The sequence below is a fragment of the Erythrolamprus reginae genome, chromosome 2 (genome assembly GCF_031021105.1).
Source record: "Erythrolamprus reginae isolate rEryReg1 chromosome 2, rEryReg1.hap1, whole genome shotgun sequence".
Taxonomy (NCBI): Eukaryota; Metazoa; Chordata; class Lepidosauria; order Squamata; family Dipsadidae; genus Erythrolamprus; species Erythrolamprus reginae.
Window position 1 is genome coordinate 182,639,113 of NC_091951.1, and position 14,783 is coordinate 182,653,895.

At 40.7% G+C, this 14,783-nt stretch overlaps 1 protein-coding gene across 1 annotated transcript; it reads left to right on the forward strand.

The window, feature by feature from the left end:
- The first annotated feature begins 579 nt into the window (after positions 1-579).
- On the forward strand, positions 580-14,038 carry LOC139161498 (keratin, type II cytoskeletal 5-like). The gene is made up of 9 exons (XM_070740690.1): positions 580-1,223; positions 2,307-2,521; positions 4,764-4,824; positions 4,945-5,040; positions 6,405-6,569; positions 8,768-8,893; positions 10,702-10,922; positions 12,350-12,381; positions 12,511-14,038. The coding sequence occupies exons 1-9, from the start codon at positions 666-668 to the stop codon at positions 12,801-12,803; spliced, it is 1,767 nt and encodes a 588-aa protein (XP_070596791.1). The 5' UTR covers positions 580-665; the 3' UTR covers positions 12,804-14,038.
- Positions 14,039-14,783: the final 745 nt, after the last annotated feature.

Sequence of the window (14,783 nt, forward strand, 5' to 3'; positions counted from 1 at the left end):
TTGTAAGATAAAATACAGGAAATAGTATAAGGGCAGACTAGATAGACCATGAGGTCCTTTTCTGCCGTCAGTCTTCTATGTTTCTATGTTTCTAAGTAAAGTTAATTTACTGTAAGGTGTCTGGTCCACTTCACAGGTTTGTTCCCAGTGCTCAACACACTGAAGACCCTAGGCAGCTCTTGACAGATTGAAAAAAAAATACATATCTGACATATTTTTGTCATGATCAGAATTGTAGCTGCTTTCCTAACATTTGACTAAGACAGTTGAGTAGCCAGAGTGTAAATGAACAGTCTTGTGATTATGATGCTCTCCTTTTGTTTGCTTAGTTGCTAATGAGACAGTTTCCTAAAGATTAAAAAAGGTGAAAACGTTGATCCCTTCAAGGTCTTTCTCTCTGACACACAAACTCTTTATACCACTTCTGTAGTGTTATGATGACTGGAGTAGGCGTGTCGCAGAAGACAAGTTGCTGCAAGGCACATCAAATGTTTGAGTATCCAATTGTTTCCAATTCCGTGCCAGGTTCTTCCCCAAACAGATAAAAGGGGAGGTTTCCTGCTCCTATATATCAGAGAGATTCTGCCTTTTTCTTTCTCTGCTTTCTCTGCAGTGCTGCTTATCATCCAAAACTTCCTTCAGCTTCACTCTCCAAGCAAACCATCATGAGTCGTGTTTCCTATCGAGCATCCTCCAGAGGAGCTAACAGAGGCTTTACCTCCGGCTCTGCAATTGTTGGTGGTAGTGGTGGTGGTGGGAGAAGCGGTTTCAGCTCCTACTCGGTCTCTCGAGTTGGAGGAGCAAGAAGTGGAGGGGGTGGAAGCTATGGACTTGGTGGATTTGGCAGCCGAAGCCTGCACAACATGGGTGGAAGCAGACGAATTGCCTATAGTACCGTTGGTGGAGGTCTAAGATCTGGTTATAGTGGAGGATTTGGCCTTGGTGGAGGAGCTGGTTTTGGTTATGGTATGGGCGCAGGTGGAGGTGCTGGCTATGGCATGGGTGGAGGTCCTGGGGGTTTTCTGGTAGGTGGACCAGGTTTTGTAAGAGGCGGTCCAGGTTTTCCAGTTTGCCCCCCTGGTGGCATCCAAGAAGTGACCATCAACCAGCAACTCTTGCAACCTCTCAACCTTGAGATTGACCCAGAGATTCAGCGAGTGCGTACTCAAGAAAGGGAACAGATCAAGACACTCAACAACAAATTTGCCTCCTTCATTGACAAGGTATGAAGGGGTGGTTTTACTTGACTTTGGGGGCCTCTAAATTCGAAGTAACTATCCGCAAACTTAAGTCACCAATCTAATGGCTGTTTATCAGTTATCTTTGGGTGCTTTCTGATAAGGTCACAGCTGATATAGGCAAATGAGCAACAACAGACAATTATTTCTAATATTGTCCAAAGTCATTGCCACCATCAAGTTGTTCAATTAACTTTTTTATTCTGAGGAATGAAGGGTCATGTAAAATAATGGCCCAAGATCTAATGAAAAGTAAGGCCCCAAGTAAAGACAATTAAACATCTTAGTTTCAAAGTCAATGATGCCAGTCTTAATTGAGAATAAAGCAGTTATTTCCTCCGTTTTCCTGGATTTGTGCACTTAGTTTCTGGAATGCACAAATGCCAACTCTAACTGAAGCCAATTTATCAAAAACATCTTTTAAAAAATAGATGGCAGAGATACAATAAATGCTGAGGCCAGGAAAGGACACTCCATATATTCACTACAGAAGGAATTCACACCCGAATTATAATACCGTTATTAATTCAGCTTGCATCTTGGCATTGTTTGGGAGGAGAGCATGATAACATGTAGCATTTTACCATTGTTTTGGGTGTTGCAACCTCACATGTCATGTAAGGGACTCTCTACACACTATAGAGTGTGTGTGATTTCATTGAAGCGGTGGAGACTAGGTTACGGAAGATAAAAATATAATTGCTAAAGGATCGTTCTGAAAAGTATATATTTTTAAACTTATCTTTCATATCACATGGAACAGCAGCTCCATTCCCAACCTCTTCTTTGCCCCCCCCCTATTTTTCCCTTCCCTTTTCAGCCTCCTTCGCTATTTTTTGTACCTCCTGAATTGCTGTTTTTGATTTGTTCTGTACATGGTTGACACCATCTAGAGATGTGGAACTTTTCAGGGCTACATAAAAGACACAATAATTTTCTGCTCCAGGGCCCTTCCAACCCAACCAGTGAGAAGGGACAAGAGAAAATAAGATAAGGAAAAGCCATTCAGGTTTTGTGTCAACCAAAAGGCTTCCAGAAATAAGCGTCTTTGTCTGTTCCATCTTGCAGGTCCGATTTTTGGAGCAGCAAAACAAAGTCCTTGAGACCAAATGGGATCTCTTACAACAGCAAGGGATTCAAGTTCAGCCGCGCAACCTTGAGCCTATTTTTGATGAGTATATCAACAGCCTCAGGAGAAAACTTGATGTTCTACTAAATGAACGGGGAAGACTGGACTTGGAGTTGAGGAATATGCAAGACATGGTGGAGGACTTTAAGAACAAGTGGGTCATTTTTCCATTCTATTCCATTTAGTCTCACATATTGAAAGGGCTGAATTGGGGACCGGAGTTGCTTAGGCTAGACTGAAACATTATGTAATCACTAAGTAGAATCTCTACCTCTCAAGACTGGGGAAACAATGGCCAAAAATCCATTGGTTCAAAAAAAACCCCCACCCCACACCCCAGGATAAAAACATCAACTCTAAAGCAGACTTTAATTTTTGTGTTCTGCCTGATTTGTAACGTTAATTGTAACATTTCCACTCTAAGCACATTCCTGACTGTCTGGAGAGCCAAGATTTATTGCAATGCCTGATGTAACGTTTTAGCTTATATCTACATAAAAGATTAATATTTCTTGCTGAATATACAGCCCCATCCCCATGCAATTCATTCCAAAGAGGCTTACTGCCGGATACAGTAAATGCAAAGAATCCAATACTAATTATCTGAATGCATTCTCTGTCCACCTCAAACCATCCAATGAGCAGTATGAACTCATCCTAGTGGGAAGAACCCTGTGCATTTATACTGCATTCCTATCACAAAACCTGGATTTGGGGTTCATAGTTGTAAAAGTTTTTAAGAAATGAAATAATGAAATGAAATCAGATAGCCCAGATGGCAGACAACACCCCACCTTTCTTTTTCTAAAAGATTTGAGAGTTAAGTTTCACCTGTTTGATTTGAACCAAATACAGGTTCCAAGGCAGGTGCTTCCCAAACCCACATTAACATATTTATTGAGTTTGATAAAGGTTCACATGGAGCTGTGAATCTTGGCCATGAACCTCATGCCTAACCAAATTATTTGTGTTCTTAGAAGTCTAGAAAACCTTGGGGGACTAAATTTTGGCTGTGAACGTTAGCGAACATTATGTCAGAATGAGACCAACAAATGCTAACTACTTCCCAAGTGTGCAATAGAAGTAGAAAAGGGACAAAATAGATTCTGCTCAGTTTAGTTTTTTTCATACTCCCCCCTTTTTCATACTCCCAGCCTTCTTTTCTGTGTAGTTCAAACTAATTCAGGTTTAGAAATCCACATGCTCAAAGGCAAAACAGATTAGGGCTATGGTCTGGCACCCAGCTGTTCAGAATTAATCTGCTACCGGGTAATTGCAAAACTCTCCCATCCTTCTTTTGTTCATTCCAGCCCCACCTTTGTTCCCAGATAGTTTGATTTGCCTTACATTACACGGCTTCACAGGGGATGCCCGCAATGTACAAGCTTATCTTGCCAAACCCTCACAAAAGAATTGCAAATTAAATTACACACCGCTACAAATTAAATACTTCACTTAGGCTTTTGCACAACTGTATATCTTTATAACAGTCTCTCTTGTGGCCTTTAGGAGCATGCTATAAACTATGTGCCAGATAGCTGGTTGGGGTGAACATTCAGCAAAGAGATCCAGTCTATCTGATAAGAATGTTGAGTATGTGTTTTCCCTCCAGACCTGTGGGTTTTAAATTCATGTCAGCTGTACTTCTTTGAAATTAAGACTATGTTATATATATATATCCCAAGTAGGTAAACCATGCAAGTCCACATCCAGTATTTGCATCATTACTGAGCCAAGTCATAAGCATCAAAATTGGGAAAAGTATTTAAGCACTTAAGGGCAAACTACCACAGTGTCTCAATTTTATAGCAGCTACAGTAATTATGATTCTATCTATAAAATACTAGGAATCATAGTGTGTAGGCTGCGTATTGATATTTAGCCAAACCTGATCACCAAACTACATTTCAGGATTCCCATTGGAAGAAGAAATATTAAAAGCTGTAATGAAGATCTGAGCTTAAAATGTGGCATTCAATTTCAAGTTAAAGATGGTATTTTTAAATTACCCTTGGATTTTAAAGCCACATCAAAATTAAAGACTGGGCCAAATTAACGGATGATAAATTGATAATGATGTGCTTATTGAAGTACACACCTCTCTCACTAATTATAATGAAAAAAGAAATTCTTTGTATTTGCCTATGAAAACTGTATTTATGAAAATATATTGTGCATGAAGCAGCTGCAAAAATTCCACAGAATGATCTTCCAAAAACAAAATAGGTTAACTTTCAAGGGAATAATTCAGTTGGCGTAGATTACAAAGATTTATAGAATGCACTGATAAAGATGTGGCTTTAGCTTATATATGGTCTGTCTGAAGCAATGTTCAGTTCTCATATTGCAACCTATGCCTATTGCTAATTCTATCATTTGTTCCTCTCATCTAACAGATATGAAGACGAAATTAACAAGCGAACAGGTGCAGAGAATGAATTTGTGGTGCTCAAAAAGGTAATTGATTTGCCTGCGATGTTGGGGTCTCAATTAGATGAAAAAGGTTTGAATGTATTGAGTCGAGCAACTTTGTTTTCTGCTCAAAATGTAAGCAGACTTTTCTTCTGTTTTATGCAGGATGTAGATGGTGCCTACATGAACAAAATTGAACTTGGTAGCAAAGCAGATGCACTGACTGATGAAATTGAGTTCTTGAAAGTACTGTATGAAACGGTAAGTTTCCTTTATTACGTTACCAAAGGTTCTACTTCTAAACTTAAAATAAGTTCTAGGTCTATATTCAGTTAGAAGACTAGAAAATTTATTTCTCAATGTAAACCTAAGCTTGAACCTTAGTAAATCTAAATCTAAATCTAAAACAAGAGCTTCGGTAGCACAGTGGTTAAAATGCAGCACTGTAGGCTACTTCTGTTGATCACCTGCTGTCAGCAGTTTGGCAGTTCAGGTCACAACAACTCAAGGTTGACTCAATCTTCTATCCTTCCAAAGTGGGTAAAATGAGGACCCCGATTGTTGGGGGCAATAGGCTGCCTCTGTAAACAGTCTCCCATTATGGACATTTTCTTCCCTTGATCACCTCACCTTACCTGGTTATTTGTTGGCACAGGGGTAGGCAAAGTTGGCTCTTCTATGACATGTGGACTTCAACTCCCAGAATTCCTGAGCTAGCATGATTGGCTCAGGAATTCTGGGAGTGGAAGTCCACAAGTCATAGAAGAGCCAACTTTGCCTACCCCTGTGTTAGCAGATCAACTTAATGCAGCAGAAATATATCAACGTAAACAAGCAAAATCTTGTCATTGAGAAAAGAAATAAACAGGGGGAAAGCAATATAATACTATTTTCTAACAATGCTAAAAGAATGAGGAGCTGAAATTCCTAAGATGATCATAGCAGACTGATTTGTCGAAGCTTGTTGTGTATATTTTTTAATGTTCCACTGCAGAAAATATTAGATCAGTTTTTCCTTCAGAAAGGATATACTTCCAACGATACCTCCCCTTCAACAGTTTCCACCTGCTTGGTTATGTGTTTGAAGATCTGACTAAATGTTAAGGCAAGCAGAGACTTAATGATATCAATTATCACATCTTTTGCAATATCAATGCAATTTCCTCCAGCTATTCCTGGATCAAGACAGAACCATATTTAAATAAGGCACCTCCACACTGCACGGCTGTCTAGTCTGGACTTGATGCTAGCAAGCACTGGGGGAAAAAATCCACTCCCTTCCTTGGCAACTTTTCTGAGTGAAATTAATCACTTTGATTTGGCAACATTTATGAGTTACAGAAAATACTTTGGCTGAGCTTGGATTATAATTATTGTGATTAACACCTCCTGTCACTAAAATTCCCAACTGTAACAAAAGGTATTACTCAGAAAACTAGAGAGCTGCTACAAATTGGAATATAGATTGAAAGGCTTCAAACAAAATTGAATTAGGATTTCAGAAAGTTCTCTAGCCCTGTTTAGCTACGTCATCCACTTTTCCATAAGTACTTCAACAGGACCATACTACTTTTACCCTGGTGTTCAGGTGTCTTAGTTTTTGTTTTATTTTTATATTTTTGCAGGAATTATCTCAAATGCAGCAGCAAGTGTCAGATACCTCTGTCATATTATCCATGGACAACAACAGACACCTGGATTTGGACAGCATAATTGCTGAGGTTAAGGCACAGTATGAAGATATTGCCAACAGGAGCCGGACTGAGGCCGAATCATGGTATCAAACCAAGGTTAGTAGCTAGAATAATAAATTCATTAAAGACCTAGAGCAGTGATGGTGAACCTTTTTTCCCTTGGATGCCAAAATAGTACATGTGTGCGCTATCGCACACATGTGCGTGCCCACACCCATATTCAATGCCCCCCACGTGCCCCTGCTCCCTCATTTTCTGACTTCCGATGGGGCTGGTAGGCCCACTTTTCACCCTCCATAGGTTCCAGAGGCTTTCTGGGAGCTTGGGGAGGGCAAAAATGCCCTCTCCTGCCCCCTGGAGGTACTCCGTAGGCCAAAAATGCCCTCCCAGAGCCTCTATGCAAGCCCAAAAACAGTTGGTGGGTGCCCACATGTGCGTAGGAGCTGAGGTAGGGCAATGGTTTGCGTGCCAGCAGATATGTCTCGGTGTGCCACCTGTGGCATCTGTGCCATAGGTCATCATCACAGATCTAGAGTGACTTTTCATAATCAGTCCATCTCCAGATTGGTTGGATTACAGTTCCCAGAATTCTCTGCACTAGAGGGCAACAGGTTGTAAATCCCCATCCTTGATAAAATTATGCCAGCATCAATTTTGCCGCTCAGTGGCGCTGTCCTTCCAGGTTTAACGGGCGAATGAGAAAGAAATGCATTTCTCCACCCAGGATGTTACCTACTGGTGGGAGAAGCAGACATGAATCACACCCCAGAACAATGGGGTGGCTCAGGATTGGGTGACTGTAGGCAGGTGTCTCGGGTCTTAGTCCCCTTTCAAATTGCCTGAGGGACAAGTCTACAGGCAAATAAATGTGAGCTGGGATAGGCCATTTCTGTTTCCCCTCAATCCTTCTGTAGGAAAACAGTATGATTGTTGGGGAGTGGGAGGGGAGGGGAAGTGAAGTGAAAGCAGAACAGAGCAGAGGGAGTCTAAAAAAGGGGGAGCTGCCCAGAGTCCTTCGGGAGTTGGGTGGCATACAAATGAAATGAAATGAAATGAAATGAAATGAAATGAAATGAAATACAATACAATACAATACAATACCAATACCAATACAATGCAATGCAATGCAATGCAATGCAATATAATACAACACAATACAATAGAATACCAATGCAATACCAATACAATACAACATAATACAACACAATACAGTAAATCTGCATTCACAGCTTACAGACCTGGAGAGACCTGTGTCCAATGGAGAGAAATCTTTAGTCCAATGTTGTTCACCAACTTTTTTGGGGTGGGTGGGGGTGGGAGGGTATCTGGGAGTTGTGAGCTGGATGCAGAAGATAGGTCCCAAGACCAGAGCAGAAGGAAATACCCCCCCCCCCCCCCGCTTACCTGTTTTTTCCCACCTGTGGCAAAACTGACTTGTTACATGTACAGAGGAGGAACATATGATAAAGCATGAGGAGGCTGAGAAGCCTGCTCCCTCTTCCTTCACTGTATCTTTGTGACCATCAAGCTAACAATAGTGTGGCTTCCTTTCTGCTCATTCATTCTTCATTCATTCATTCATTCATTCATTCATCCATTCATTCATTCATTCATATTTATACCTATCTCGCTATCTAGAGTGCCTCTGGCTGGCTTACAACAACAACAACATAAAGGCATAAATCTAAAAGCATAAAAAGGGTTCAAATTAACAATAATTAAACAAAAGATTAAACCCCCAAAAGCAGGGATGGTACAGGTGTGCCCTTTTGTCTCTCATTCAGTCAGCTACCTCTAGCATACTGCCTCCCCACTGGGGCCTCAAGCCACTGGGCAGAGCCAGGTTTTAAGGCCCTTCCAGAAAGTCAGAAGTGTATAGACAGATCTCACCTCTGGCGGGAAGATGTTCTGGAGCAGGGGTCTCCAACCTTGGCAACTTTAAGATTTGTGGACTTCAACTTTGCTGGCTGAGCAATTCTGGGAGATGAAGTCCACACGTCTTAAATTTGCCAAGGGGCCATGACAGAAAAGACTCTTCACCTTGACCCTGCTAGCTAAAGGTCGTTGGCTGATGGGATCTGAGGTTGGCTGAGACATGTGTTCCCAAACTGCAAGCTTCAGGCCTCAGCCTATGATCCTGACTCTAAATAGCTTCATTTCCTAAACTTACAAAAAGTCCCTTGAGAGAACTTTTGCCCCCCAGGTAATAGAATGTCTTCCCCAGCCTCTGTGCTCAAGGTCATTTCCCATCTCCTCTGTTTTGATGATACCTTCGTTTATTTCTGAAATGTCAGTATGAAGAACTACAAGTGTCTGCTGGGCGCCATGGTGACGACCTTCGTACCACAAAGACAGAAATTTCTGAGCTTAATCGGATAGTCCAGAGACTGCGAGGTGAAATTGATGCCGTGAAGAAACAGGTGAGACATTTTAATGGATCTTGCCATTTAGCTTGTGAGAACAGACTAAAGAAGAGCAGATTTGTACCACTGGTACACATTTTTAGGAAGTGAATAAACAGTTTTCGGAGTACTTGCATACAGAAAAGAAAACTAGAGAGAAAACTACTTTGAATTATTTTTCTTGATACATAGTGAGTTTTTTTTCATGAGGAAGCACTCCTGAAGCAGTGCATTTAAAAAAAGTTGAAGTACTATTTGGTTTGGTTTCAAAATGTTGGTAGAAGAAATATTGAGGCAAGTATCACTGCTGAACGAGAAACAGGAAATAGAAGCAAAAAGGAAGGGAGGGAGAGAGGGAGGGAGAAAGGAAGAGAGGGAGGGATGGAGGGAAGAAAGGAGGGAGAAAGGAAGGAAGACTAGTAATAGTTAAATGCATTATCTGAAATGCAGGAAGTTGTCATTTCTGATTAACATTAATTAGAATTAATTGATTTGAATGCCAGTTACTCCTAATCAGAAATGACAGCCATTCAGCATGTAAAATGACATTACAAAAAGAAAAATAGAGAGAAAGGTAACTGGGCTCATTTTTTTCTTTGAAAGCATTTCAATTCTCATCTAAGAAGATTTCATCATGAGCTGAAAAAACTTCTTGGATGACAAGAAAAATGTTTCTAAGGATAAAACAAGTCCACTTACCTTTTGGGGAAAAAAACACCTTTGGGACACCAAAGTCTAGCACACTCAAAGAATTTTCTTTATAAACATTACATTATTCTAATCATAACCACATTGTAGTGTTTCTTCTACTCTGTAGGATTTTGCTAGTGAATCCACAGATAGTACATCTCTCATTGTACAAATGTTGCAAGGTATCTACGCAATCAAGTTGAACAAGTTGTAGTTAGTTGCTTCGCAATAGCTCTTAGGCATTGCAAATTAAATCAGGATTCCCCTCCTTCATCTTACTACAGTATAGACAAGCAGGTAGACAGGCAGGTTATTATATAAATTATTCCGCACCCTAATTTGTTCTAAAGAAAGGTAGTCAAGCAACAGTGAAACAGTTTTTTCCATATTACAGTATTAAAATATTTTTGTTCTTTTATCATCCATCTAAAGAAAATCAATGATTGATCAGCAGTTTCAACAGCTTCTTTTGGAATTATTCCATTTACGTCTATCTGGAGGCATTATTTGCTCAGAGCATGATAAATAACACAAGCTTTGTATATAAATACATAAAGTAGCATGTAGTTGTTGAGAACAAGTTGCAAGTGATGTTTTATAGAATTCTGCCCAGTTCTATGGAATTGCATGGGACAGCTCTGCTTTCGCAATAGCTGGGTTTGCATATTCTTCTTTGCTATCATTGTTTAACTATGTCTTTAAGCCATAATTGGCTGAATTTCCACATTATGCTAAGGCATAAGCTTAGAACTTAAATGCTTCAGGTTACACAACACATTGAGTGAAAAATGAACAATCACCTTATATATAGTTTGTTTCCAGTGTTGGAGAAAATCTGAGCTAATGAAAATACTTAGTCCCATTTACAGAAATATTATTACAATTTTGGTGCATTGAACCACGAGGATTTGTTTTAGATGCACATACGTACTCTGCACTTACCTGTTTTATATACTAATATTGGTAGTATACAACTGTTTTGTTGCACAGAAGTATGTTTGGTCTTTAAGAAGAGATTTTCAGGTTTTCTGTGCTTACAACCTGGAAGAGATATTCTTCCTGAATTATCCAAAACAGTTTTCACATGAATGGCCTCCAATAATAACAATAATAATAATTGTTATACCCATTCCCAGTGTGCCAAACTTCAGGCAGCCATTGGTGAGGCTGAAGATCGTGGTGAACTTGCCCTCAAGGATGCTAAGCAAAAGCTGAACGAATTGGAGGAAGCTTCACAGAGAGCCAAACAAGAACTCGCCCGGCAAATCAAGGAATATCAGGAGCTCCTGAACGTCAAACTTGCCCTCGACATTGAGATTGCCACCTACAGGAAACTGCTAGAAGGCGAAGAAATCAGGTCAGTTGAGAGAAACCCAGTACCAAATATGATAGCTACATCCTTTCATAACTTTTTTTTTTACTTTCTTCAAATAAAAAAGAATACTCCCTTTGATGTTTCATCTGAACAGCTTTGCATTTTGAAATGAAACAGTTAAATTGGAAGAAGCCCCTTTTAAAGGTGATCTAAAGACCCCCCTCCTTTTCTTTTAATTTTTAAAAATTATTTGTGAAATAGAAAGGTTAAATCCATTGTTTTTCTACATTTGTCTCATTGATTGGAGAATAATGAAACTGCATGTTTCTGTAACATTAAGAGCATTTTTTTTATTCCCAAAGAGAGACACATTGCTGAGTCTCATTTTTTTATTTGGTTACCAGACCCAGAGAGCACAAATCTGGTGACAATTTTTGGCCCATTCTTTTCAGGTTGGAGAGATAAGGTGCATTAAGAGTCTGTGGAGATTCTCAATCATCCAAGTCATAATTATCCCAATGATTATTTTTTTTCCAAATGGCAACTGGACTTACTTGGTTTTTCTCTTTGATAATATTTTGCTTCTCATCCAAGAAGCTTATTCTGCCTTTTGGAAGAAAAGCACCTGTGGGAGATGCATTAAAAGTTTCATATCATCTGCAGCAAGCCACAGTGATTAAGAAAAGATACCTACGTGATCTTGCACTGCGAACTCTACTCTGCTGCACTTCTGCCCCAATATATGATGGCAATCAGGCAGTTGGGACATTTTTGCTGTGACGTTATGAGGCATGTTTCATCACTTGCCCCTCGACATAGGTTCACTTATTTATTTTTTTTATTGTTGTGATTTATAAGCCGTTCCACTCCTTCCAGATTCTGGGTGGCGAACAACAATATAAAACAATATAAAAACAATTTTAAACCCTTGGTAATAAAACATTCATGTCCATTCAGCTGGGGCTAGATGCAGGGTGGGCTCCTGCCTGGACGGGGGCGGGGACGACGACGCAGTGGCGTAGCGAAAATGGAGCTCCACCCCAGAGCACCCAATTTTCACTGAAAGATGTTGAAAGAAAATGCATAAGCCACGCCCACAGTGTGGTAATAAAAATTTTGGTAGCCCTTCACTGGCTAGACGGTATAGTTCACTGGCCCCAGGCCTGCCAGCAAAGCCATTATTTTCATGGCCTTTCAGAATGCCAGGAGCGTGGGGATTGTGCAGATCTCTGGGGAATGTTGGTTCCATAGAGCTGGAGCCACCACAAAGAAGGCCCTTCCACGCAGTCCCGCCAGCTGACACTGTCTAGCCAACAGGACCCTGAGAAGACCAACTCTGTGGGCCCTAATCCGCTGCTGGGAGGTTGAGTTCATATTACAGTCATTGCCACACTCCTTTTTAATATAAAAAATGTGGTAATTTTAGTATGAGTTGAAGCATTAACTCCAATTATCACTTTGCTTTTTAGACTGCAGGAAGGCGTTGAAAATGTCAGCTATTGTAAGTATCATCCCTATTTATACATTAGTGCCTGCATGCTTTTTTTTTTTTGACATGCGTTTTCTCTATAGAAGTCACGGAAGCAACTTAAATTTCTTTCTCTCCCCCCATCCCTCCCTTGTTTTCCAGCTGTAGTCAGCAACACAACTACCACAGGATACGGTGGCGGATCTAGCCTGGGCATGGGAGGAGGTTTCGGCGGAGGAATTGGAGGAGGAATCGGAGTTGGAATGGGTGGCGGCGGCGGCTATGGCGTTAGCTGTGGCAGCAACTATGGAGGGGCCGGTTTTGGTTCAGGGTTCAGCAGCGGAGGTGGGAGCTGTTACAGTACTGGAGGAGGTCGCCATTCCTCAGGTGGAGGAGGAGGTTCCAGTGTAAAAATTGTATCAAAAACCAGTACAAGCAGGAAATCTGCCTATTAAATTCAGGCCCTCCGCTCCTCCTCCTCCTCCTGAATGACAATTCGCATAACCATGCTCACGGTGCCTGTCGTGTAAATAATGCTGAGGGAAAACAAAAAAACAAACAAAAACAAAACAAAACCCACCCTGCTTTTTCTCTCTGACACTTTCACCTTTTCCATCCCAGGTCTAGCTCTAATATTAACCAAATCTAACACACTCGATCTGTTCCTCTGTTGGGACTTGATCTGTCATGGCTGAAACACGAGTTTCTCTCCCTGGCACAGCTTTAGCAAGGAGGCCACCGTTGGTTCACAGAAGGAAACGCAACCCCGTTAAGTGTGTGTAATCATTTCAAGAAGGGTCTCGGATGAAGAGAGTTGGGGTAGGGAATGTTGGCTCTTCTATGACTTGTGGACTTCAACCCCCAGAATTCCTGAGCCAATTATACTAGCTCAGGAATTCTGGGAGTTGAAGTCCACAAGTCATAGAAGAGCCAACGTTCCCTGCCTCTGCTCTGTATAGATCCATGAGAGGGTTGTGAGGAAGTATACAAAAAAGAATGTCTGCAGTATACCATTTGAACCTTACTTCTACAATTGCAACAACAGCCGCTCAATGAATATCAGAAACCTAATGGGTGCCAGACATTTCGCTAACAAAACCAGTTTCTGCAACCTAGCCTTACATCAACCCACATCAATATCTTTTATTTTGCGCAAGAGACATTCCAGTTTGCCAGTTATTGTATTCCTGGACATGTGCAAACTAAGGTAGAGGGGAAACTATTCAGAAAAACAGTAATTCAAAACACAGTTCATGGTTTCTTTGATACTAGGTTTTAGCTCTGATATAAACACAGATATAATGAGGGTTTTTAGACTGGCAAGCTTTGTGGGTTTGTCTCATTCCACACAACATTTCTTTTTCTCATTTTTGAGGATATTCTTTGGGTTTTCAGATGGAGACTAGCTGCAAACTATTTTAACCATGCACTCTTCTACAGTAAATTAGCTTTGAGGCACAAATTATCTGTTCCCTTGCAATGTTATGTTTCCACACAAGGAACTTATGTTTCCACAGATGAGTATTCGTTCTTCATTCTTTTCTCTCTTTGTCACCTCTTTTCGTCCTTTCTTTCATGTGAAAGCAATATTGGAAAAGGTGATTGTTTCTGCTGCTGCTAGTTTATGAATTGTAATGCTTGATTCTACGCAAGTCTGCATGACAAATAAAAAGCAATTTTAATTTTTGAACATGCTGTTTTCTGTCATCTTTCCCCCTGGAAAATCAAGATACTTCCTGATCTACTACAGGCATTTCCACACTATATTTATCTTTAAAAAATAATCAAGATATTCCCTTTTAATATACCTGACTTGGGCCAATCCTATATTCCAAAGACAGCAAGCAATAAAGTTTTAATTTATTCTGGAATGGTGCTTCATTAGCTCTGCCCCATCCAAATCTCTGACATAAAATGATTTCCCCCCCAAAAAAATCCTTAATGAGGCTGCACTCGTGTGAAATGTGATTTTAAAGAAGTTCTACAAATGTCAGGCAAACACTGCACCCGTTATTCCTCAGGGCACAAACCTCACAAAAGATATGCTTCTTGAAGTGATGGATTCATGAAAGGTACAACTTTTTTCCCCCAAACACCAAGGAGGTCTGAATAACAAAATAAAAGATTTGAGCAGGACCTTGGAGGTCTTCTAGTCCAACTCTTTGCTCAAGCAGGAGACCCTATACCAATGATGGCAAACCTATGGCATGGGTGCCACAGGTGGCACACGGAGCCATATCTAAGGGTATGCAAGGCATTGCCCTATGTGAGCTCCAACATGCATGTTCGCGCTAGTCAGCTGATTTTTGGCCTTCTTTTTGGCCATTTTCACTCTCTTTAGGGTTTAAGAAAGCCTTCTGAACCCTGGCGATGGCAAAAATGGCCCAATGGGTCTACTGGAAGTCCGGAAACTTCAGTGAGACCTGTGAGCATGT

What these genes read in the sequence shown, in the direction of transcription:
- LOC139161498 (XM_070740690.1), top strand. Translation starts at nt 666, where the DNA reads ATGAGTCGTGTTTCCTATCGAGCATCCTCCAGAGGAGCTAACAGAGGC. An exon ending in TTGCCTCCTTCATTGACAAG is followed by an intron (nt 1,224 to 2,306) that starts GTATGAAGGGGT and finishes TCCATCTTGCAG; the next exon opens with GTCCGATTTTTGGAGCAGCA. An exon ending in AATCATGGTATCAAACCAAG is followed by an intron (nt 6,570 to 8,767) that starts GTTAGTAGCTAG and finishes CTGAAATGTCAG; the next exon opens with TATGAAGAACTACAAGTGTC.